Below are 26103 nucleotides of genomic sequence, written 5' to 3'. Positions count from 1 at the left end.
CCCTTAGTACAACTCGTTTAGACAGTTTTAAGGAAATGATCGAAGCTATTGGAAGATATGGTGCGGGATTAAAACCTTCAAGTTATTATGAGATGCAAGTTTCATTTTGTAAAAAGAGTTGAATTATACAAATGACTTACTAAAGGGTTATAAAGAATCATGGGCAACACATAGTTTGCTCTATTATGCCAGATGTTTGGACTGACAGGAGGCGCATGAGTATAATTAATTTTATGGTTAATTGTTCTTTAGAGATTATGTTTGTGAAGTCAATAGATGCTTCATCTTTTGTAAAATCTAGAGACAAGATATATAATTTACTTGATAAGTTCGTGGAAGAAATTAGAGAACAAAATGTTGTTCAAATCATAACCGATAACAGAAGCAACTATGTATTAGCCGGTAATATTCATCTTTTGAATTTTTGAATTATTTTATCTTCAATTAAATGTGTTAAACTCTCAAGTCTTATCATTTTTGTTATCTTTTTTCTCGACTCTCAGGTAAATTGCTTGAAACAAAAAGACCACTTATATTGGACTCTGTGCGGCATATTGTATTGATTTAATGTTGGAGGATATTGAAAAGATCTTAGACATCAAGAAAACCTTAGAAAGAGCAATTTTTGTTGTTAGATTTCTTTATAATCATATTAAGGCTTTGAATATGATGAGAGAATTTACAGGGAACAAAGAATTAGTGAGATATGGTGTTACCCGATTTGCTACTTCATTCTTGACATTACATAGCGTGCATCGTCAATTACATAATCTGAGAAACATATTTACCTCTGAGAAATGGGTGATAAGCAAATGGGCAAAAGAAGCAAAAGACAAGAGGGCTACTGATATCATCTTAATGCCATCCTTTTGGAATCATGTAGGTCATGCTTAGTGCGTACGTTAGAAGAAGTATATTCCAGGACTCATAAATTAGCGGAAAAGTGATCCATGCCATACCTCGAAGAGAAAGGAGACTCGCGGCCGATGCTAATGTGATTTCGTTTTTGAGTGTTGGGGTTGTAAGCTAGAGTTTTTGAGTGTTGTGAATAAGCTGTTAATAAGTGAGCAGGGTTGGTTGTTACCCTTATTACAGAAGTCGTGCTCTTCCATTCTCTTGCACTCACATTCAACGCACTAACGCTTATTGGTGTTTCGGAAGAATAATAAGATAGGTAGCTTCACTCAGGCCCAACTATAGTAGTAGCAATAGAAGTGGAAAGTCGAAAAGGTGACCCTGGGTTAACTCCTCTTATGGCCCTATCTTGCCGCACTTACCTGATGATGCATGAAGCCAGCCTAATCACAGTGTTTGACCTCTTTCTAGGTGCACTAAATTCATAAGAATAACAGTGTTTGACCTCTTTCTAGATGCACACTAAATGCAGCCTAATAACAGTGATCTCTTGCAAAGGGTGCACTAAATACATAAGAATAAGACAGAGAGCGGGGTGAGTTAAGTGAGTTCAGCGGTTAAAGGGAACAAAACAAGCAACATCAACTTATTCAACGGAAGAAACATCCTTTTTTGATTGGAGTTTCGCAGTTAGGTTAGGTTCTACTAGTTCTATTCGTTTTGTTTGCACTAAATCATCTTCCACAAGTTTAGAGAGCAATAGAAGGAGCGAGACTTAACTAAGCTATAAGATACAGCGCTGAAGAGGATAGGACAAGAGACGACTTGGACCACTCCCAGAGATCATAGTGCTTTTCTTTTGTTTGCTAAGTTTCACGCCGGTTAACTACCCGTCATAGGGAAATCACCATTCAAAAGGGAAGAAAGCCCTCTAGAACTAAGGTTTCACGCCGGTTAACTACCCGTCATAGGGAAATCACCATTCAGTGGACCGCTGTTATGTTATAAGTAGTTTTATTGCTGTTTCATCGGTTTCTTGCTTGACTAATATCAAATAAGAAATAGAATGGAATGAACACACATCTAATATAAGAGAAAGTAACGCGCATCCCGACAATGCTTGAGCACAGTTTCCAATCAAGTATAAAGCAAAGGGTATCTCGTCACATTGACAGAAAGGAGTTGAGTATGTTGTGTGTATTGTAGTAATGCCATTCTTTATTGCGTTAGTTAGCTATGTGAGATAACGTATAGGAAAGTGCTTCGCTTTACCGAGTAGTGGGTCAAGGTTCAGTGAGGGTGTAGCTCAAAGTAACAGAACAAGAAAACATACAAGTGGAACAAGCAGCGGCGAATGAACAAGTAAACTAAGCCTCAGTTCTATGTCAACAACCAACCCCTGTGAGGCTAGGTATAACAGAGCCAGCAGTAAGCAGTGAACAACCAACCCTTGTTTGCTTTGGTAGATCGGAGCTAGCTGTCAGCAGTGTTTTCTTACTCCATTACATTTGTTGTGCACTCAATGATATTCTTTTGCAACTTTTATTCCTATTGATCAAAAGCAAGCATCCAGCTGCGCCAGTAGAAACTATGATGCTACTTTAGTGTGGTGTTACTATGCCTTATATCATGTGCTACTTACAAATAACTATACTGTTACTTCACATCGGATTCCTTACTGTTACTTCACACGGGCCTGGCCCTACTGCTCGAAATCAAGTAGCAAGTCTTCAAGTATCAAGTCCAATCCCCATTCCTTCTGCTCTAAGTCATTCCTTCTGCGGAGTGTCGTATGAAAGCAGTAACGCAGTGTTGTGACCCTCTTCTATAATGTGTCCCTAACCCTAAGATTAGGAGTTCTCTTACTATGCTTCTATAACGGGTGTCTCAGATAATCAATGAATGGTTTACCTCAAACTTAAGCAAACTCCGCCTTGTGTTTAATTCGCTATCAGAGTGAAGTCTTGTAGTTAGCCTGTCCTGAATGCGATACAATAGCAGTCTTGAGTGGAGTCTCGGCTGTCAGGAATGCGATAGCAGTATCTGGTTTCGTAGCCTGTAACGTTGAAAGAAACAATAATCAATCAGTTTGCTTGTTTGCTTGTTTACCGTTGAGGCTCCTAACGCTATACTTGATTATACTAAGCTTGTTTGTTACGAGAACTAGAGCTAAGCTTGTTTGTTACGAGAACTAGAGCAGCGCAGAGTCAAAGTGGAATTCTAACTCCAAGGCAATTGATGAACCAATCCAATGAATCTACTCTATACTATATTCTAAGGATTTGATGGTAGAATCGGGAAGCATTAAGCACAAGTACTATAAACACACCTTTTTGTCATAAAGATTAGATGGTAGAATCGGGAAGCATTAAGCATTAATACTAGAGAGACACCTTTTATCGGAAAATGAAATAGCAAAGTGATGAAAGCTCCAAAAAATAGGACTTCACTCTGATTGGGGACCGGCGCACCCCTGAAACTAACTTATATATTTCAGAAGTTCAGAAGTTCCCCTTATTTACAGCTTCACAAAGTGCATTTATGGAGTTGGGCCAGTCCAGTGAAAGGTAAAACAAGCAGTGGAATTGTCGATAGCGCTATCCACTTCATAGAGAAGAATAGTAAATACACTCACACTCTGCCTTGCCAGCTTTGCTTCCCTTTGCCTCATACTCCTTACTCGTCACTTTAAGCACCACCGCCAGTAGCTGACCTCTCACTTGCTCCTGCTTCTATGCTCTACTTTTTTTCCACTTCTTCTTCTGTTGCACGTCAGTGAGCGGGTGCGGGAACAGCTGAACCTCTTCTTCCCTAATGACCTATTTGATTAACTATTTGATACTAAACTTGCATGAAATATGAAATAAGTGTGGCCTTCAACTGGCAATACTTAACGCCTCAGTAAACTCTTCAAATACAGATCTTGTAACTGCTCTTGCAACTGAACAAGCAACGTTGTAGGTCAAGGAGATAGGTAGGGGCAGAACTCCGAACTCTGGTATGGAATATAACTCCCGAACACCGGTGCCTGTATTGAATGAAACTCCTATGGTCTAAAACTCCTATCCAAAAACTCTGGGTTCATATATTAAAGGTAATGGGCCCTCTTGTTTGAGTCCTTTGGTTGGTAGATAATGAAAACAAACCTGCAATGAGATATATTTATGAGGTTATGGATAGAGCAAATGAGACAATTAAAAAGTCTTTTAATAAAAATAAAAAAAATATGAGAAAATTTTTACAATCAACGAAAGATGAAATTGTCAACTTCATCGTCCCTTACATGTAGCAGGATATTATTTGAACCCTGAATTCTTTTATAAGATTAAATCTTTTGGGTTTGATGTAGAAGTTTTGGATGAGTTATATCAGTGCGTTGCAAGATTAATTCCAAGTCTTGAGGTGCAAGATAAGATTATTCGTGAATTATCTTTATATAAGAATGCTGAAGGTCTTTGGAATTCCAATGACCGTTCGATCCAGGACAACTACGTCTCCAGGTTGTAATAATTTGATATAATTAATTTTAACTATAGTATGTTACTATGTTATTGCTAATAATAACATAAATTTTGCAATTGAATGGTGGAGTCTATTTGAAAATTTCATCCCGAACTTACAACAATTTGCCATCAAAGTACTTAGTTTGACATGTAGTGTTTCGGGTTGTGAGCGAAATTGGAGTGTCTTTAAGCATATAAGGATCATTAAATATTTTATTTTAATTAATTAATTTATTTAGATAGATGTATTAATATATTTTTAAGTTATATGACATGACAGATTCACACAAAGAGAAGAAACCGGTTGGAACATCAACGATTACACGATCTTGTTTACATAAAGTATAATCAAGTTTTGAAGGCTTGTCATGATTTGTAAAATAGAATTGATCAAATCTAATTGCAAGATATTGATGATTTAAATAAGTGGTTGGTGAGAGAAATGGGTGCTAACTTGCAAGATGCCGAAGACGAGCTTGTATTTGAAGATGATAGATTGACATGGGGAGATGTGGCAAGGGCTTCAGTGCTGGAGAATTACAAACATATATAAGACAGATGACAAAGAGAAAAATGAGTGCAAAAGCATCAAACTCGGCTCCTGTTATTGTTGAAGACATAGAGAATGAAACATATTTTGATGAAGAGGAAGGACAAGAGGAAGAGGACGAATTCAATGAAGATGATTTGTGTGAAAATGACGATAATATTGATTATGATGAATGACTTTGATGTAAAATTTTATTGTTTTGAATTTTGAGACTTTTTGTTAATGTGACATTATGATTTTATACCTTAGATTTTTTTAATTTAATAGCATATTTATATTTAAAAGTTTAAATAATTATATTTATTAATTATATTATATATTTTTATATTTTAGCATCTCACTGTGTTCGGGCGAGCGCCTAGTGCCTCGGGCGTTTTTTAAATCACTGGTCTCATCTGCAATTTTTTTGCACCATTAAGTAACAATGCACTTTTTTCTGATTTCTCTCTCTTTCTTTCTTTTTTTAACTTTTTGGCAATGAACACATTGTCAATCAGGTTCTTGTATTATTTGTCATGAATGAAGTTTTAGATATAGGAAATAACCTTTGACAATCTTAGTGCTTCATGATGATTTTTACCGTGAGGTTGGTAAAATAGAAAGCTTTAATATCACAAATGTCCATCAGTAAAGGCTGAAATGGGATCTCACTCCATTGTCATTAGATTTTGAATTGGTGGATAGTTGGAATGACATCCTTTTCTTCGGTGGTATAGTGGGGAGAAGGTGCCCACTGAACTCCACCAGTTAGCTTAGCATATTTCCTGTGCTTGAATATACAGTTTTTGACAATTATCAGTTGTTGTGTTGTTGAAATGTTTTTTTTTTTGCTAACACCACTGTTTGTCAAGCTAAATATGTCCATGGATCATATGGCAATTTAATACTTCAGTTTCATCATTGTCATTCTAATGAAAATTGTGATAGTTGGTTACTGAACTCGCTTTGCTTTTTGTATATTGAAGTTTTTATGTAAATATATTAAAGGATAAACTTGGGTGGTGACATCCTGAAAGTAATACTCTTTTGAGATTGTCATGCTATTGTTCTTATGCATCTAACAGTTGAATATCACTTAGAGATTTCAATAACTATGTTACAGTATTAATCTTTTGCTACAGAACAAGGTTGTAAATTTATATGCTTATTTGTGACTGTGTATGACTGTTGACTTGCTAAATGAATTGGCATCTTGTTCATCTTTGTTAGTAGGTGATATGTTGTCTGGAAGGTGCGAGAATTGGCATACAATTTGAGACCATTTTTGCTGGTAACTAGAATAATATTATTTCTGATTTTTTATATTTTTGATTCTCATCTTTGATATACTTCAACTTGCCTTGTTCTCTTTTATTAGTCTTAAAAGAATTTGTCAGCAACTATCTTTCATCATCGTATAATCAAGCATACTTGGAACTTGGCAACTGAGCATGAAATTGAGACTACTTTACTGTTTTAGAGGGGAAAAATATCCATAAAATGTAATATGGAGTTTTTTAAGCCTTTGCATAAGAAATCATCAAACTGATGATCCTTTTTTATAAATTTACGTGAATATAACTTCATAAAGAAACTCTTAGCTACTTTGAACTAATATAAGACCAATGGACCATAATAGTTTAGATGTTCAAAGGTTACGTGTGACATTTGATAGCAACTTTGAAAAGCCTATTTTAGCTAATTTACAAAAATATGAACATCAATATAGGAATATATTATTGATAATAACTGCTGCTGTAGTAATTGCTATAGTACTAGCTATAGTATTATAGTACCAGTGCTATAGTACTAACTTTGGAAGATGCAATATTAAACATACAAGAACAAGTTTAGAAATATACAAGAGGGCATGGAAGAGATTGCTTATAAGCATACTACAGTAATTGCTACCACAAGTATTTCTGAACTAAAAGTGAAAATTGCAGGATAAAGAGAAAAAAATTCTATCTTACCCGAAAAAGATCGAGAGGTAGGTTTACAAAAAAAAGATCATAATCATGGAAGGGACTCCACAACCCTGAGTTAGCAACAAGATGATCTTTGTCAGAAAAACTACAGTCATACACCAGAAAAGAAATCTTATACAAGTCATAAGGATCGAGTCAATAAAAAAGATGAGACATATCTAAAAGTCTAAAATCCAGGTGAGATAGATTCTTTCAAAAGTCAGACAAAATATGTTATTATCTAACAAAATATGATGGATGACATGACTAGGAACTCCGATGAGTGATGAAAAAAACAACACATCACCTCTATCATATGAGATAGGAACAGTGAAGCCCTTCATAAAGACAGCACGGGAGGACAAGAAATGAACTCACAAACTGAGTAGAAACAAGATCCAAAAATATCATCCACTGCCTATAAAAAGCCTGAAGACAGAAGGGGAGGGATTTCCAGCCTAAGTTCAGCCTTGTTAGTTTTTCTTCCACCTAATGTGCAAAGTGGACAAGGACCTTAGAACCCTAAGACTTAAGTTCTGTAAGTTCAAGTTCAAGAGACCTTCTATCATAGAACTTGTACGCTTGTAAGTAATCTCTTGTAAACCCTATTGCATGTTTTAAAACTTGTTCTTGTATACTGTAGCTGTAACTTCCTACGAGTCCCATCCATACCCTACAAAGCAATTTAGAAAACACTATACAGAGAAAATAGTCCCTAATTAGATTTTAGCACTACTAATATCTATTTATTTAGAATTGTTATTAGGGTTTCAAGATTAATGGCAAGTGTATAAAGCAATTTAGAAGATTCATCAAAAAATTCAAAAAAGGATCCTACTTGGAAATACAATTATCTAAAGCATCCGTTCAATTTAATGTCATATTTTTATTTATATAATCATATTTATTTATTATATTTTATATTTTTTATATTTTAATATTTTAGAGTGCCTCGCATCGTTCGGGCGGGCGCCTAGGTGAGTGCTTGCTTAGCGCTTTTGGCATTTTCAGAACTTGGCGCCTTCTGGCTCTTGGCATTTTTTAAATCACTACACTATATGCATGTTTATTATCATAACTTAACCTCATACTCAAATCTGGTAGAACACTTAAGCTTGTTATGCCGTAGGGCCATATTTTTTTCGTTGTAAAATATACTTAAAATCAAGGTCTACAGTACCGAACTATATCGCCCGGTACGGGCGGTACGTACCGGTCCGATCGGTTGCCGGTACGCGGACCGCCTGTTACCGGTCCGAGTGCACTGTAGCACTGTAGCAGTACACTGTACTTGGCACACCTGGGTGTACCGTTCGGTATATCGTACCGTACCGGTACCGAGCCCAAGTCGAAATATCGGTACGGTACGGTATTACGAACCTTACTTAAAATAAACATTGATTCTTATGCATGCTCAACCAACAATTCATAGAACACTGAGAATAATATTTTTTAGAAAGTATGTACTTCAATTTTAAAAGTCGAAAACATGAGCATGACATTTATCATATTTATGATGCATAGACATCACAAATCATATCACTATGTGAGGGTAATATATACATATTATTTATATTTCTATTAGCATGCTAGTTGTAATTGAATGTGTGTGAGACTCAAGTACTACAATAGCATTAGTACTGTAGCAATTATTATAGTAGCAATTTTTATCAATAATGTATTTCTATGTTCATCCTCATGCTTTTAGCTAAAATATACTTCCAAAGTAGCTATCAGATTTGGTTGCTTATACCAAGTTCAATGTGATAAAGGCTATAGTAGCATCAAAACAGATTTTGGTTGTTCAACGTGCCGCACATCGGACACATATGTGTTGGTGAATAATGATGAACCCGGTACACTGGTTTGTATGGGTGACTCAAAGGAAGGAGAAGAGGAAGGGGCGACGGTGGAGGAAAAGGAGGAAGAAAAAGAAGTGGTGGAGGAAGAGGACGAAGCAAAAGGAGGAAGAGAAAGGAAGAAGAGGTGGCGACAAAGGAAGAGGAATGAGAGGAGGTTGGCGATAGTAAAAGGAGGCGAAACTCGTGAAGAAGTTTGTAATTGTCGAGATCAAGTGGGGAGGTATTCTGCAGGACTCATGCTGACCATGTGGGCCACTCGCCCGATGTGGCATTTGAGTAGGTGGCTGTATTTGGGAACTCATTTGTATTTTTAATGTGCAGTTGGAGTAAGAAGTTTAAGTGAATGCATAGTTATGAAATGCTTTGAATGTTTGGTCAACAATAGACGAAAACTGTATTTTAAATGTGCATTAATATACATATTGTTCGGTAAAATTGCATTTCAAAAGTCCATTGAATTTTTTGTGACAAATTTTCCCTTCTAATATTTTTAATATTTATTTAAAGTGAATACATTTTTTTATTTAAACTAATAAGTAAATAAATAAAATAAATAAAATAAATAAATGAATGTATATAATCTTGTAAAAAAAAATTTGTATGACCCAAATATATAACAAATAAAAAAATAATCATATAAATAAATATAAAATGATCTTTACAAATAAATAAATAAAATTTCATGTTATAGAAAATATAAATCATATTATTTTCTCACTAAATCACCTTGACTTTACTGTAATTTTAATTTTTAAATAAAGTCATAGGGTACTTTAGGAATTTAAAAAATTACATTAGCATCATGTAAATATTGAAATGCTAATGCTACCCTAAGGTAGTATCAGCATTTTTGCATTTTCAATGCAGTATCCAAGCCAGATGTGATTTGAAAAAAATTTACCAATCACCAATGCACATTTGAAATGTGTTTCCAAATGCAATTGGTGTCAGGCTTGTGGTTATATAGCATCCAAGTGCCTACATGTCAAATTCCCTATCAGTAGGCTTGCACATTCTCCATTCTAGGATAAACTTTAATTCATAGTTCTTCTAGTAATTATACTGATTTTTGTTGTCTTTTATCCTATTTGTCCTAACCTTTGTCCCACTGAAGCAAAGGATATATATTTCTTTTTCTGGATAAAACTTGGTCAGCAATATTTCAGAGACTAGTTCGAGCAGACTTGGTACATGAGAAGAAGATAAAATAACACCATATTTATAATTTAAAGGAAAAAAGAAAATATTCTTTTTGCAGACATAGGCAAGTGGGACATTTAAAAAAAAAGAGTTTAGTTTATCTAGAATGATCTAAGACCAGTGGTTCTTTAATTGTTATCATTTTGCAATTTAACTTTTTTATGGCTGCCAAATTTTTTTATGAAGACAACGCAGACTTGGTGTAAGTTTCTTGGACTTGGTGTGTGAAATGACTTTTTAATTGTTGGGTACGCATAAGGATTGATGTGTGAAATGACTGTTTCTAATTTAGGATACAGGTAAAGGATCCAAAATTTGTAATAAGAGTGGAAATATGGGTTAAATAAAAAACTGTGTTTAAAATATGATAAAGAATCATTTTTATATATTTCAAATTCAATTCTTGTGTATATTTATTTTATTTTTTAAACTAATACTATGTTTAACTACTTTAAATAATTTCTAACCCTTTTTTTCTTCTCTTCACTTATGTTCTTGCTCTTATCGCTTCTCTTTATCTATTTCTCTTCTGTTGCCTGTAACATCACTTAGAACATAATATAGTTGTTACAGCCAAGTGAGGCTTTTAATCCCTGATGGAGCTTTCTCTATCTAGGGTTGGCCACGGGATTCCTTTTTTCTGAAAGGGAAAGTTCTGGATCATCATTTTCAAAATTCTATTAAAAGTCTAAGTATCCTTCAGCTAAAAGCAAACTTATGCCTTTGGTGCATCCTTCCTGCATTATTTGAAAGAGTGGTTGCACTTTGTGGCTAATTAAGTTCCAATTTGATAATTGTAAATAGTTGGTCAACATTGAGGATGCCTTTGTCATGCTTAGAAAAGTTTAGTCATTGTGGTCTTTAAAAGAATGATTGTAACAGAATGTCAACTGAATCAATTGTTTTCACAAGTAAGGATTTTAATTTCGTATTGTACCGGAGTTACGAGATTCGCTCGGTAGGGTACGGTACTGTATACCGAGCGATACATTTCGGTATACTGCGTAGTATATATATATATATATATATATATATATATATATATATATATAAGTGAAAAAAAGGGGCGACTGCCTCGTCGCCCTTTTTGGTGTGTGGGGAGAAAAAACCTCGGTTTCTTCTCCCCACTTGGGTAGAAAACCGAGGCAACATTGCCTTGTTATATATATATAAGTAAAAAAAAAGAAAAATTGATTTCTGCGACGTCGCCTCTTCTCCCCACGCGGGTCGATGTCGCCGAGGCAACATTGCCTCCCTTCTCCCCACGCGGGTAGAAAAACGAGGTGACGTCGCCTTTATATATATATATATATATATATATATATATAATCCTTTTCTGCGACGTCGCCTCTCTTCTCCCTACGACGCCGAGGATTCTTCTCCCCGCGCGGATGAAAAGTTGCCGATAGATGAGAGAGAGTGGCGTTGATCTCCAGGTTCTCTTCTTCTTTCGACGGTACCACTCGGTAGCGGACAGTTCGTGAGTCCGTGAACCGGTCTGTTGGTGGACCGGTATGTACCGTTCTGTAACGGACAAACTTCTAAACAAGATGTCGGATGTAATGCTTATGTCTGTCCGTTGTCTTTTGGCATGTTCATGCCTTGTACAGCAGGTAGAGGGGCGGTCGAAGGCTAAATAGTCCCATGTTAGTTGGGTTGGTGGCCTCTTTAGGCCTGTAAATAAAGGTTGTGTCATGTGGACACGTGCGAGAGCTTTTCGGTCTGTAATGGACCATTTTACCCTTTGTTGTGCCACTGTTCAGAGCTTGTAAAGTCTGTTTGTAATTTGCATTGTCTATGAAGTGTTTTTCGGACATGTTTGCTTGTGGATCCCGATTGAGGCGTTCTCTTTAACCCGTTCTCTCTTTTGTTGGTCCTAAGGGACAATGGGAGGCTTCGGGGAGGCTGACCTTTGCGGACGGACGCGCGAGGGTGCCGCACGCCTTAGGCAAAACCAGCTAAGGTCGTGACATTATGGTATCAGAGCGGGACAAGCACTCATAGAAACACTTGACATGCAAACGTGGGGGACCTAGCGGGGCTGCGTTGAGGGCAGTCAGCACACGCGCGATCGTTTGAGGGAAAACGGGCATGGAGATGTAGGGAAAAGAGTCGCTCAGAGGAGCGGCCATCTGAGATTGGCATTCAGAGGAATGGCCAACCCTTCGCGCAAGAGGCACCACGAGAACAGGCAAGCTTGGAAGAATTTGGAGCGCACAAAGGTTGGGATGGCTGAGTTTGAGCTACGGCTCAACGTTGACAACTTTACTTGATGGTGCTCAAGGCAAGCGAGGCGCTTGGCAAAGGACGAGACCATGCAAAGTGGAATGAGTTGCTCAGCGACCGAAAGAGTTGTGCAAAGCTCACAGAGGTGAGGGGAATTGCTAACTCGAAGAATTCGGTACTCATGCTTGGGCTTGTATGCGGATGATGGATTGTTCGTGGCCATCCCAAGGCGGTCGAGACTCGGCGCCATGGAGCATTGAAACTTTCTCTTCGACATGCGAAGGATACGTCCGGAGGAGGCTGAAGTGTGTAACGAGTTCAGCATGTTGCTAGGCCTTGAGGGGTGCAGCGGTGGCTGTATTGACGTGGAGGCGCAATCTAGCAAGTGCGTTTGCAAGAGGCAGAACAATGCACAGTTTGTTCAGCAGATCGGAGTAGTCCAAGGGGATGGTGGTCTCCGAAACGAAGAGAGATGTTGCTCCAACGGGACAGTTATCCAGGAGGGATAAGTCTCAGCTCTCCAGAGGGAGAATCATGTGAGAGAATGTATTGGTGGATGGACTGAGCAAGCGGCGAGGAGTCGTCGCATGATCTCGCTTGAGAGAATGTATTGGTGGATGCATTGCGAGATCAAGTGGGGGAGCGACCCAAAGCAAGTCAAATGGAGGCACACTTGGAGTCGATATGGAGATCGGACTCAAGGGAGGGCTGACCCGTGGAATGGTGGGCGCGAGGGCCACCATCGACTCAATGCAAAAACGAGGAGCGGAGCAACTTGGGTGTAACTTGGCGAAGTACCCAAGCCGCATGAAGGGAGCCAGCATAGAAGTTGGAACATGGAGCAGAGGCACAGCGCTTTCCCTAGACAGAGGTCAAGGACATGAACTCTTGCAGAGGCAGGAGTAGAATCATGCTGTTCCTTGGGTCCTTCATTCTGACAGAGCGGACTCATCTTGCATGGTGCCAAAGACGAAGGGAGCTTCGGGGCATATGCACCTTATCTCGGAGGAGCATTCGATGGAGGAACTAAGGCGACTCAATTTGCGGAGGCGAAGTTGGGTACAGAAGGCCTTAGCACGGGGCAAGAGGACGCAGAGGCGGGTACTTTTGAAGAATATGCCACAGTGTTGCCATTCGAGTTGCTATGAAGGAAGCGGTGCGCAGTGGAGATTGTGCTGGTAGGGGCAGAGGCCCAGGATCCAGGCAATGGTGCACAAATTACAGCGAAGTCGGTGGACTTCGGGAGTTACTAGGCGACGGACTGTCCTAGAGCGGTGCTTCATCTAGGTGTGACCCAAGAGTGGGTGGATGAAGGTCGATTGCCAAAGGAGCGAACAAAATCGAAGGTGGAGGAGACCCTGCGATGTATTGGCAGAGGCCACACATGGAGGGTTCACAATTCGAGTTTATTCCACAAGGATCAGAATGCAATGGAGATGTCACCAGGAGGCGACATGGTGCAGCGGATCGTGGTGGAACAGTTTGTGGCAATGCGACACACACGACATAGTCCCGGGAGGGACTAGATCATATGGAGGTATGATCGGGAGCTACTGGGAGCTCCGCTTTGGTGAACAACACGACGGCAAGAAGGGCTATGGATTCAAGGAGTGAAGGCCATGGTACCGCAAAGGCGGGTCTTCCGGGCGTGCACCGAATTTTGCATCGGATGAAAATCTTGGTCATCAGCATATGGGGGCTGGGTTCCACCAAGGGAAAAGTTCGAATGCAAGTACCAGTGAGTCCCATGAGAGGGACTTGATCATGCAGAGGTATGATCGAAGCAGCTGGAGAGTTGGACTGCTCCAGAGCTCATATTCGCTTAAGGGAGCCCGACAAGTCAGAGGACAAGGTCGAGTAAGCGAACGTTGCTACCAAGGAAGCTAAGGAGAACAGAATCGGTGCAAACCCTACAATGTGATGGCAGAGGCCATGCATGGGAGTTGCAGTCTGTCTTTCCATCGACCAAACAGACTGCTTGGAGAACACAGAGGTGTTGAAGCAGGAGGTCGAAAGGGGCGAGGAAGCGACGACGAGTCCAGAGGGACTTAGCTACCCAAAATCAAGCATCAGTTAGAATGGAGGTGGACTCAGAGGAGTGCCACGGAGACATCTCTACTGATTGTGAAGGAAAGGGATACAGAGGCGAGGCGACGGATAGTAGGGCCATGGGCATGGCAGCGCCATGGTACCGCAGAGGCGGGACTTCCGTGCAAGTCATTGATCCCTTGCTCTCACGGAGGGAGAGCGCTTGGTCGTGAAAGGGGCCGAGGAGGTGGAGCATGCAGAGGCAATCTCCAAGTACCGAGACAAGGCTGAAGGGCAGAGGCCAAGAAACTTCGTAAGACCGGTGTCAACAAGTTTCTCATCAAGATAGCCGTAAGTGAAGGACTTCGGGTCATGCAAGAGTGCACGACCAAGGAACGAAGCAGGCAGTACGCGGTGCTGTACCTTTGCTACTCAGTGGAGTAGGCGGCAGGGTTGATGGAGAAGACGGTACAATCCCAGAGGCGACCTCATCTATCAGAGAATTACTCCAAGTTGGGGTGAAAACTTCCTGCATTCCAGAAGTTCAATGGCATTGAGAAGGTGAATCACAGTAACTAACTCAACGCAAGGAGTGCAAACACTTCAAGTGCTTCAGAAGTGTGAGCAAAGAGCAGGCGAAGGCCAGTAACCAGCTCGATGCATGAAGTACAACCTCGAGGAGGCGGGCGAAGTCAAGTAACTTTTGCCTTCTCAACTCTTAAGAGAATGGGCGAAACCGAGTACCCCAATTCTCTTATCTATCCAGCAGAGGAGCGCTGCACAAGTTCAAAGACCCTTCGAAGATAATGGAAGACAATAGTTGTCAAATCCTCACCAACGGTGATCAGTGCTACTGAGAGTAGATTGTCCGCCTCATTTCCCAACGAAATGCCAATCGAAAGCGGAAGTGATGCGAACCTACTTGGATGTGACAACTAAGTGAAAGAAGAGTCAATGAGCAGATTTTGTGGAGGAAGGACCCAAAACTTCAGAAGTTTGCGAGGCGATGCTCGTTAAAGCTCCAACAAGCATCCACCCAGTTCAAGCAGCATGTGGAAATTTTGAGAGACTGGCGCACTAAGGATGGTCTTTTCCTTCATTTGGTGGATCCGCAGGAATCAACGAGGATCAATACAACTCAGCCAACCCCACACCAGAGTCAGAGTCATTGGCGAGTTGAAGCAGCATGGCGGATCAAAGGTTCGACTACTCAGAAACAGCAGCGGAGAGCAGCTGGGAGCCAGGAGGCGCATTGCAGCTGGAGCGGAAGATTGAAGACTCAGCAAAGGCGAAGAGTTGCAGTGTTCACAAAGGCTTCGACGAGGACGTCGAAGGGATAAGTGGGGGAGAATGTAACGGACAAACTTCTAAACAAGATGTCGGATGTAATGCTTATGTCTGTCCGTTGTCTTTTGGCATGTTCATGCCTTGTACAGCAGGTAGAGGGGTGGCCGAAGGCTAAATAGTCCCATGTTAGTTGGGTTGGTGGCCTCTTTAGGCCTGTAAATAAAGGTTGTGTCATGTGGACACGTGCGAGAGCTTTTCGGTCTGTAATGGACCATTTTACCCTTTGTTGTGCCACTGTTCAGAGCTTGTAAAGTCTGTTTGTAATTTGCATTGTCTATGAAGTGTTTTTCGGACATGTTTGCTTGTGGATCCCGATTGAGGCGTTCTCTTTAACCCGTTCTCTCTTTTGTTGGTCCTAAGGGACAATGGGAGGCTTCGGGGAGGCTGACCTTTGCGGACGGACGCGCGAGGGTGCCGCACGCCTTAGGCAAAACCAGCTAAGGTCGTGACAGTTCGGTACGGGCGGTATTATTCAAAATTAAAATCCTTGTTCACAAGGACCACAAGTCTTGTTGAACCTCTGAATAAGTGGATGCATGACAGTCATATGGGTGAAAAGTATCTGATACAGTTTGGTCTAATCAAGCTCAAATGTAAAATCAAAATAAACATATCGGGCAATAGATGCATTTGGATGTTGTTATTAGCAATCAACAAAGTCTATTAAAGGGTACTAGTGACTGCTCAGAATGCAAAATGAAGGCTGTTATGAATTCTTTAATCTAGGTTTTTACAAACTACAAAGTGCTAAACTGCATATTTCTTCTTATTATTTTAGTTTGTTATGGCATGGTTATACACTGGATTTGGGTTCTAGCTTGAGGTACGCTTAGTTTATGTTCCTTAACTAAATTCCCAGTCATATAAAATCATTGACTGCCTATCTTTGTCTCTAGTTTTTCATTGGATTTAGCTGCAATGTCTCTTTTCACTCCATCTTGTCATAAACCTAACATTTTTTATTAGTTTAAATTTTATATGGGAACAAATGATGAAGCTAGATTCACTTAACAAGTTGTGCAGGAGATAGTGGAAAGAGGTGAATGTCCACATTACTCAATTAGCATGGATGCATTATGTATTAGGCCTGAATGCATTAGATAGTAAATAACGTTTCTTCAGCTGATTTCTAGGAAACAATGATGGGCAACTGTCTAGTAAACAGGACATCACTGTAGGGTTCATCTCGCAATAATATTTGTTTGTAAAATCAGTTTGGTGTATGCTTTTGGTGATTCAAAGGTGTCTCACTACTTTTATATAGTTAAGTCACGAGAGTACTTGGGAAATATGAGGTATTTCTATTGTTATTGTTGTTAAAAATTGAAAATACTTTGTAGATCTTGTTTAATTTGTATAGATTTCACTACTTTTGTTTTGCATAGTTTAGAGATGAGATTCCTTTGTAGCCACTTGGAAAATATCAGGTATTGTACTTTTAACATTGTCGAAAATGAGAAATCTTTGCAGATCTTGCTGTAGCCATATTGTAATTATTATTATTTTGCTGGGCAAAGTTTATGCCATGGCTATGTTATGACCTTTATTTAAAATAACCTTCTGAGCTATTTAAAATATGACTTCACTGATATTTACCACGTGGGCTATGTTATGCCACTATATTCATTGGATTTCACTAGGGGTATTTTGGGTAAGGTAAGCAATTTCGAATAATATCGTCCGGTACGGGTGGTACGTACCGGTCCGTCAGCTTACCGGTACACGGACCGCCCCTTACCGGACGGAACGATAAATAAATAAATATATATATATTAATTATATATATATATATTTATATATAAATATGTTATAAAAGGTGATGTGGCGTCGCCTTTTTCGGCGATGTCGCCGAGGTGACGCGACGTCGCTTTTTATAAGAATATTTATATATAAATATATAATATTATATATATATATTATATATAAACGAGGCGATGTCGCCCCGCGTGGGAGAAGGAAAAGGCGACGTCGCGTCGGACGTTGCCGAGGCGACACGACGTCACCTTTTATAAAAATATTTTATATATAAATATATATATACGATTTCGTATCATATCGAGCAAATGTCGAAACTCCGGTACGGTACAAAATTGAATACCTTGATTTTGAAAATCTAGGTAGGAAGCCTGGGTTGATTTTGCAATTAAAAGGGTATTAGATTTGTCTTAAATAATGTGGAAATAATAGAATCAGAGCCTCTAAATTGACTTTAATCTTATAGTGGAATGGGTTCCCGATTTGACATACCGAATTTTCTTAAAAGAAAAGTCTGATGTGTATCCTACCACCTCCCCTACCTTCTTCGGGTCCTGTAGGATTTAGTCACATCACCTAAAATAAAATTCCCAATGGTCCCCTTTCCTCTAAGCCTTTTCGTTAACTTTTCTCAATGCTGTATATCAGGAGTGTGGCTGGCGAAGGAGATTGTCCTTGGAGAGGAGAATAAATTGAGGTAGGAGTGTAATAGACTAGTGGCTTTGATTACTAAGCTATATCATTGTAGCTAGGCATTTGTGATGTTGACGTAACTTAGTAATTTAGAAATTTAGATATAACAATCAGCTACTGTAGCTACATATGCATATTATTTTTTTTATTGGACCCTTGTATTTTGATGGCATTGTTTGTCTAGGATCTTTTGAAGAACTAGATTTAAGTTTACATAGCAATATTATTTAGAATATAAAGTAATTTGAAGTATGCACTTGGTGATGCCTATAATTTTTTCATTAGGTCTTTAATTTTACTGTATAAATTTTTATTTCTTATGATCTTTTGAAGAATTGGGAATACTAATTCCTGTACTTCTCGTTTGCAGGAGAACCTTGTGAAATATACCATTGTGTGCTTGAAAGCAAATCATTTCTTGAAAAGATGTCAGTGATTGAGCACACAGTTCCTTTCTTTCTCCCAATACGGGAAGCAGAAAATGACCTTCTCTCTTCTAATGCAATTGTGGGTTTAGCTACTGGTTTAGCTTATCTTTTATTGAATTTGTCTACTGATATTTGTTATTCATGACTAGAAATTCATAGATTATGTTGGAGAAATTCTGCAGTCGTATGTTGAGAGGAGAGAACAGGTAAGATTATGTTGATTAAATTAATTGACAAGCCAGAATCTTCAGAACTTCAATATATGTCCAATTAGTAATTAATTCAGAATGTTTCTTGTTTAACTGTCTTTTATGTTGTTTGTTGTCTTCATTTATATATTTTTGGTTTTAACCCATTCATTTTTTTATTTATGTCAGGATAAGAGTTCTTTGTATAGAAAGTGCCAATAAGTTTGTTGTTTCTTTTCTCTAACAATATTTATACCAAAAAGAAACTTCGAGATGTGTTTTTTCCCAGAGGAGAAGCTTAGATTATCATCATGAGTTAATGTTTTAGAGAATTTCCACAAAGATGGAAATATGTTAAGGTTCCAAAGTGTTGAGATCTAGGTATACTAAGTATTAATATGCTTTGCCAGAGGATTCCTCATTGGATATGATATATCATTCATCCTTCTCAAAAAGGTGCTGACAGGTGGCAGACACTGCACTTTTGTGTTGGGGCATGTTTTATCTTTCCTTTTGCTGATTGAATTTAACCAACTGTCATGGAACAAAAAACTAAATTGCATTCTCTACTACAATTTTGAATCAGAAAAACTTCATTTTTCATCTGAAATGTATCTACAAATGATGGTAAAGAGAGAACTGCAAGGACAAAAAAGCTATGCTACCAGTAGACTTACAACTTCTCTGTGCTGGGCAATTTTAGGTTAGTTTTTCATTATATCTTTTCTTGAGAGATTCTTAGATGTGGACTGGTTTTATAAGAAGATTTTATCTCAGGTTCTAGGAATGTTCTCCAAATTGGTGCTTCCATAGTTCGAGGAAGAGTATAAGCCTCCCAAGGATCAAAACAAATGGAAACCAATTAATTATATTGCTGAAAATTTTAGGGAAAAACAGCAGAAAATTAGAAAGAGAACTCAAGACCTTTCTGAGTCAAATTGTAGGGTAAAACTGCAATAAATAATTAATTATATTGCTGAAAATTTTATGGAAAAACAGCAGAAAATTAGAAAGAGCACTCAAGACCTTCCCTGGGTCAAATTGTAGGGTAAAACTGCAAAAAATTAAAAATATCAGTCGAGACCTGCTCTGGGTCTTGTGGGCTTTCTTGTCAAAGTATTCTACCACCTAGCAAAACTCACAAGAAACCTTAAAGATTGAAATATCCCTTATTTACTGCTGTGATAATCCCTTTTCTCTCTGTTTAAATGACCCTATTGAAGAAACTCAATAGATTGTGTTGGCAGTTGTTTGATATTTTGCACCACAATGGTGATACTTGTTCATGTTATTAGATGTTCACTTCTAGGTTTATTTTTTATGACTGAGCATCAAGTTCCATGACCACTTGGTTATTTATCTGTATCACTTGTGGCCCAACTTAATATTTTAAGATCCTTTAACTCATAAGGCAAGATTTTTTGAAACCGTATCTTGGTTTTTAATTTCTGACTTGACACAAGCATTGTACACTATTGAAGCAGTAAATGTCGATCGCCTTTCTCTAGGAAATCATTATTTGTAATGCAGTCACTATTTAGTGTAAAAAGAAGTTTGAGCACCAGAAACACTTGCAAAATTTGCTTCCTCTCTGTGTGATATTCTCTTTAGATGTACAATATACTTCAAAGTTAATCATGAAAATCTGTTTGGTGTTTTCTAATATGGAACAAAGGAACAATATATGTTGTGTTAAGATTCTGATTTTACTATCTGGATGTGGCAGCAAATTGGTCTAATAACTTGCAATTTATCTTTTGTTCTTGATGTATCTAAGCTAAACTTATTACCTTATTGTTTTTATCATGGTGGAACCAGCCAGTCATGTGTAGTATCTGTACATATTCACTTTGAAAGTGTATTATAATTTATAAGAATTATTGGATAATAGTCATTGTCAGGTTTCATGCCGAGTACTCATGCAAATTTTATGTTTCTTGTTGATGCTATTTCCTCCCAAATTATATGTGCTAAGTTTAACTCTTCTTCACATGCTGTAAACCTTTTATTAATAAAGAATTTCCTCTGTGTTTAAAATTTCTGGATTTGTTAGGTTCGCCTTATCAAGGAGCTATATGGAAACCAAATTGGGGAACTATTTCATAGCCTTTCTTACAACTTAATTGAATTTGTATTGGAGGACTTTGATTGGTACGTGCCAAATAACTCTTCAATTTATGCATAGTTTTACAAGCAACCTCATAGACTTTGTTTTGTGATTTTCTTTATGCAGTATGCCAACCAAGTGCATTGAATCACTTTGAAGTTGTTAATCATCATGTGTTATGACTAATTATATGATGAAAATTACTAATCTCATTGTGCCTAATAAGACTGTAAAGCATGCCTTCAAAATTTGTCTGAATTATCCTTGCTAATAAATCCTGCACGCCCAGTACCCACTTAGTCTCTTACAACCTAGAGAAAGATGTGTTGATGGAGAAAAGGAGTTATTAAGATCTGCAGTACTACAAAATTTAGTCCCTGTTCTATGGAATCCAAAGCCTTGTCTTTGAAATATGCTCCCAAAGATGACAAACGTATCTACAGAACTCTAATACCATATTTCTTTTACCTAAAATGAGCACTCATGAGAGCTAGGTTGATTTCTGTTTGGCTATTTTTTGTATTAAACCCAAGTTCATAGTTCAAGTCTTCAAGCTCAGATAACTTGCCGATGAGAAGCTAATATGAAGATGAAACTTTTTGAACATGAGTTCCCCCGATACTTGTTCAGTTGACTGCCCTATCACAATGAGATGCCAATTCACCAATTTAGTTGGTGCAGAGAGGAAATTTACTGACAGGTCACAAGCATGCAGATGACCATGTCAAATCCAAAGAAAGTTGTGCATACATCTATTCATATAATGTAGCTTTAGCACTTGAAATTGATATCAATATTTCTACTCTGTCTATTCACATTTTGGAAAACCATGTCTTACAATTAGATTAGATGGCCATCACATAATCAATTGATAATGAAAGTGAAAAAGCATCTGCTGGAGCATAAATGAGGGCAGAGCTACATTAGAAGAAACATTGAAGGTCATCAATATATGTGTTTATCGAAAATTTTTTGAGCACTGGATTTGTGGCAGCTTTGGTTCAGGTTGAGGATGGTCATTGACTAAAAATGCTTGCTCAGGCTATTAGAAGTGCAGAATCACAGGATGAGAGGGTTTTAGCCTTTTTTTCACAGTTCTGTTTCCTGATCATCCATATTTGGCAAGTATCATAAATCGGACCTCATTGTGGCAAATTGTGGTTTTTCTTTTTGTCCCTTGTGAAGGAATACGTGATGCTCTGATGTAACTATGCTTTGTCGTTGTTGATCAAATTGTAGAAATTTTTTATCAGTTATTTTTCTTTTTCTTGTGCAGCAAGGTGACTGTCAGTCTCAGATATGCCGACCTTGTTTCTATATTGCCAAGTAGGATCAGGGTTTTGGCATGGCCTGTACACCCTTCTAAGAAGATTTTAGCGGTGGATAGAAAAGAAAGTGGGCCTGCACTAGCTCAATCTATTCCATCTCGTCTTTCCTATGCTGAGGATGCTCTCAGAACTATGAGCTTGCCAGAAGGTATGTTGTATCCGAGTGCTTCGACTTTTTCTGAACACCGTGAATGCTTCATATTCTTGCTTGCTTATTTTCCCTTCTATATTTTCAGCATATGCAGAGATAGTGTTGAATCTCCCCCGGGTGCTGCAACAGATGTTCCCACATCTTGGTGGTGCTTAAGTTTAGGTGAGCGCTTGCATTCGGAACAAATATCAAAGCTATATGGTTCTCTATCATGACCAAAATAATGCAAAGAAACCTTGGCTCACAGCAAAGGATGCTAGTCTTCCTGCACCATTTCTCACTGCTTAAGAATGTTTTACGGGAAACTACAGACCAGCACAATCTGATAAGCAGTCCATTTCATTCTGCATGTAGATAGATTTCGATACACTAATTTTGACTTGGTCTGTTGAAGTTACCATGGATGAAAGGTCTTGTTGTGTTTCTTAGAACTGATAAGTAACTTTTCTATGAGACCTGTAAAGGGGACTACTAATTATTATATGAGCGATGCTACTTAGGCTTTTGCAAGTTTTTATTGCCAGATTTGAAGTCTTGTTTTTGTTTTTCTAGATCCATTTAAATCTGAAGATGGGACTTTAATGCAGTTATATGGATAAATGATCGACCGTATGCCAGGAAGATCTAGAGATGATCTTATTAGAAGAGGTAGGGAAATTAGTTATAGTGATGCCAGGAGAGGTAGAGAGAGAGAGACTTTATTAGCTATTATAAATAAAATAAATTAATATGTTTGAGTCAACTAAATATATTATTTTTTTTTACAAAATTCAATGATGGGCCTTATTGCTTTCTAGAGAAATTTGGCAACTAAAACTTAAGTTGTACATGTGCAAAACCTATGAACTTTGACATACCGAAAGCTGTGTTGGGTCTGACATCTCGTTGTCCATTTCCACACTGGGTTGACACTAGATGCTATTAATTAAAATGAATTTTAATTATAGCATCTGACGCTTGATGAATGGTTTGATCATCAAGCAGTTTGATGAATGAGATGAGGTTGATCTGACGCTTCAATGTTTATGGTGGATTTGACGGGGCTTGGAATGAAATCAGTTTATATTTTAAAAAGCTGTCTCTTATTTAAGTGATAGACTACGATGTATTAAAAATGACTTGCGTGTGATCTGTCACTTAAACATTAGATGACAAAGTAACGAGTTGGATGGTTTAAACAGCAGTTTCGGGTTGGTGTTGGGGTTGGGAAAAATCACATATACCCTCTTAGTTATCTCCTTATTACATCCGCGTCTCTAAACTTTCAAGTCACATTCGGGTCTCTATAGTGTCGAAAAATGATGCAAGTTATAGTCCATACGACTCTTTGACGAGAAGCATTGTCGTACTAAAGTAGGCGTTTGCCCAACGCTCGGATAACAATCCTTGATGGCGGAGAAGAGTAGCAAGTTCTTGTAGATGCCATCGGACACGATGCAGCAGCAGCGTTGCACGTTGCCTCGCACCATGGCAGCGAGCTCCATGTCGAAGCCCATGGGGAACTTGAGGAAGCTGTATGAGTTGTAGGGGCCCTCGGGTCCTCCTCTTGTTTGTCGTCAGTGAAGAGGAAGTCATACTGCATGTTGGGGGTCCTCATCATCGTCGAAGGGATCGAGCCACGAGTTCTTCTTCTTCGTGGCGTAGGTGGAGAAAGTGGGCCGCCGTGGATGCTAAGCTAAAGAAGATAAAATGAAGATGGAAGTTGAGGAGCGATAGTGAGTGAGAGAAGGAAACGATGGGTAGACGGGAGAGAGGGAGTTGGGAAGGAAATGGGAGGGAAGGCAGAGAGGAGGGTCCCTGCTACCCGAGGCAGTGCTTTTTCGTCAGAGTTATACGACAACGTTAGCAATGAAATGAACCAATTTGTATCATTTTCAAAGCTCTAGCGATCCAAATGCCACGAGAATCAACGAACAATTAATTGTTAGGATCAAGAGCACTAAGAGGAGAGGGGGAGGGGGGGGGGGGTGAATTAGTGCAGCGAAAAACTTTCGATGATTTAAAACGACGTTCGTACGATAAAAACGATTTTGGTACGAAAGCTGATTCGAAAATCACTTTTAACTTATGATTAAGCGAGATACAGTTAAAGAAAAGATATAGAGATAGTTTGTAGTTAAGATAAAGAACATAATGTAATTGCAAACCGAAATACGACGTTCGTACGATAAAAACGATTTCGACATGAAAGCCGATTCAGAAGTTGCTTTAACTTAGATTAAGCGAAGTGCAGTTAAAGTAAAGCTATGGAGGTAGTTTACAGTTAAGATAGAGAACAAAAAGTAAATGCAAACCGAGATTTAGAGTGGTTCGGTCAATCTTGACCTACATCCACTTTTGGCTTCCTCCTCCGATGAGGTCACCGACGTCCACTAGAGACCTTCCTTCAATAGGTGAAGGCCAACCACCCTTTTACAGTTTCACTCCTTTTGACGGACTTAGGAGACAACCCTTACAAACCTTTCTCTCCTCTCTTGAAAGATCAAAACTTGGAAGAAAAGAGGGAGGAGAACTTCTAGCCTTTACAACACTTTTGAGCTCTAAAAATCACAGAGTAAGATTGGATTTTCGGTGCCCTTTCATGCAGGAAAGGTTGGGATATATATATATATAGGCCCCAAACTGAATTTGGAGCTCAAAAATATTTTTTCTTAGATTTTCGTGGTCCTGGCGGTACTACCTCCTGACCGGGGCGGTACAACCGCTTGGTATCTTGGAGACTGAGCCTTTGGGCGATGCCACCGCTTGATAGGGACAATATGAATGATTGTAGTAGTTCAACATAAGATATTAACATGTAAATTTACAATTTAAGCTTTTGATATCTTAATGTAAAGCAACCATTTCAAGTGTTTAGCAATCGTAGCATCACATGGCAAGATATCAACAAGTAAAATTGCTATGCAAGTTCTTGATATCTTATCATGATATGGCAATAACATAGTGCAAATATGACAAAAACATAGTGCAAATATGACAATCATAGCAATTCTATCACCAATTTATCATATATTTCGATGCAAGCTTAACATAATTCAAATTCAAATATGGCACTCATAGCATCAATTTATATAGCATTAAATTCAAATATGGCACTCATAGCATCAATTCATATATTTCTCATTCAAATATGTCACTCATAGTATCAATTCATATATTTCTCCCCCTTTGTCATCAACAAAAAGGAGAACGATATTAACAAATTTTAACTAGGTTTATGTCATTTTTCAATAATGAGTGATAGGATAACAATTATACAAACATCTCAAGGAAAACATGACATAGAGATAGCTTTCATTTCTTTTTTCTTTTTATTTACTATTATCTTTTTGCATGAAGGAGGAAAGCCATTTGTGAGCTTACTCGAATGAAGTTAAAATTGATAAGATATTAAAGCACGCTTCATTCTTGCAAGGATTAAGATATGTAGGTGAATCAAATCCTTGTATGTAAAACTATTTCTCAAAAGATATAAGAAGGAATTATCAAATCCATTTCTCGAAAGATATTTTTTACATGATAAGTCTATGAGAGATGCATTTGCTAGTTGATTCCATATGTAAAAAATCAATGATGTGAATCCAAAAAACTCGATATGACATATGTTTATTAAGTCCGGAAGAGAATAATGTATCGAGAAAATCTGATTGTTAGGATCAAGAAAATTTGAAAATGAAATTTAACACTTTCATGCATTCGGACGAGGTTTTGCTATAGATTTTCTAATTCAATTATGAAGATAAAACATGCTTATTATCATGAAAATTTTTGTATTCAAGATACATAATTTCCAATATGTAATTAAGGCATGTAACTGTATAAAATCATCATGTTAATTAAGTGATTTGATCATTAAAAAAAATCCAAAAAATAATCTAAAAAAGTTTATGCATTCGGACATATTAACATTCCTAATTCTCTTCTAATGAAATCAAA

The 26103-nt window shown here is 38.1% G+C and overlaps 1 protein-coding gene across 2 annotated transcripts in view; it reads left to right on the top strand.

Moving 5' to 3' along the window:
* LOC103973849 (uncharacterized) overlaps positions 1–22677 on the top strand; it is a 45386-nt gene extending 22709 nt beyond the window's left edge. Inside the window, exons 8-13 of one of the 2 annotated variants that reach the window (XM_065171771.1) lie at positions 6121–6178; positions 18336–18472; positions 18543–18599; positions 20635–20732; positions 21965–22164; positions 22253–22677. In XM_065171771.1, coding sequence (XP_065027843.1) covers positions 6121–6178; positions 18336–18472; positions 18543–18599; positions 20635–20732; positions 21965–22164; positions 22253–22323 — 621 coding nt within the window. In that variant the 3' untranslated portion in view covers positions 22324–22677. The remainder of the gene's footprint in view (positions 1–6120; positions 6179–18335; positions 18473–18542; positions 18600–20634; positions 20733–21964; positions 22165–22252) is intronic. The other variant, XM_065171772.1, reaches the window with a different exon arrangement.
* The last annotated feature ends 3426 nt before the right edge of the window (positions 22678–26103 follow it).

Source organism: Musa acuminata, chromosome BXJ3-10, assembly GCF_036884655.1.
Source record: "Musa acuminata AAA Group cultivar baxijiao chromosome BXJ3-10, Cavendish_Baxijiao_AAA, whole genome shotgun sequence".
Lineage (NCBI taxonomy): Eukaryota > Viridiplantae > Streptophyta > Magnoliopsida > Zingiberales > Musaceae > Musa > Musa acuminata.
Note: the sequence above shows the minus strand (reverse complement) of the source record. Positions and strands in the feature narration are given on the sequence as shown.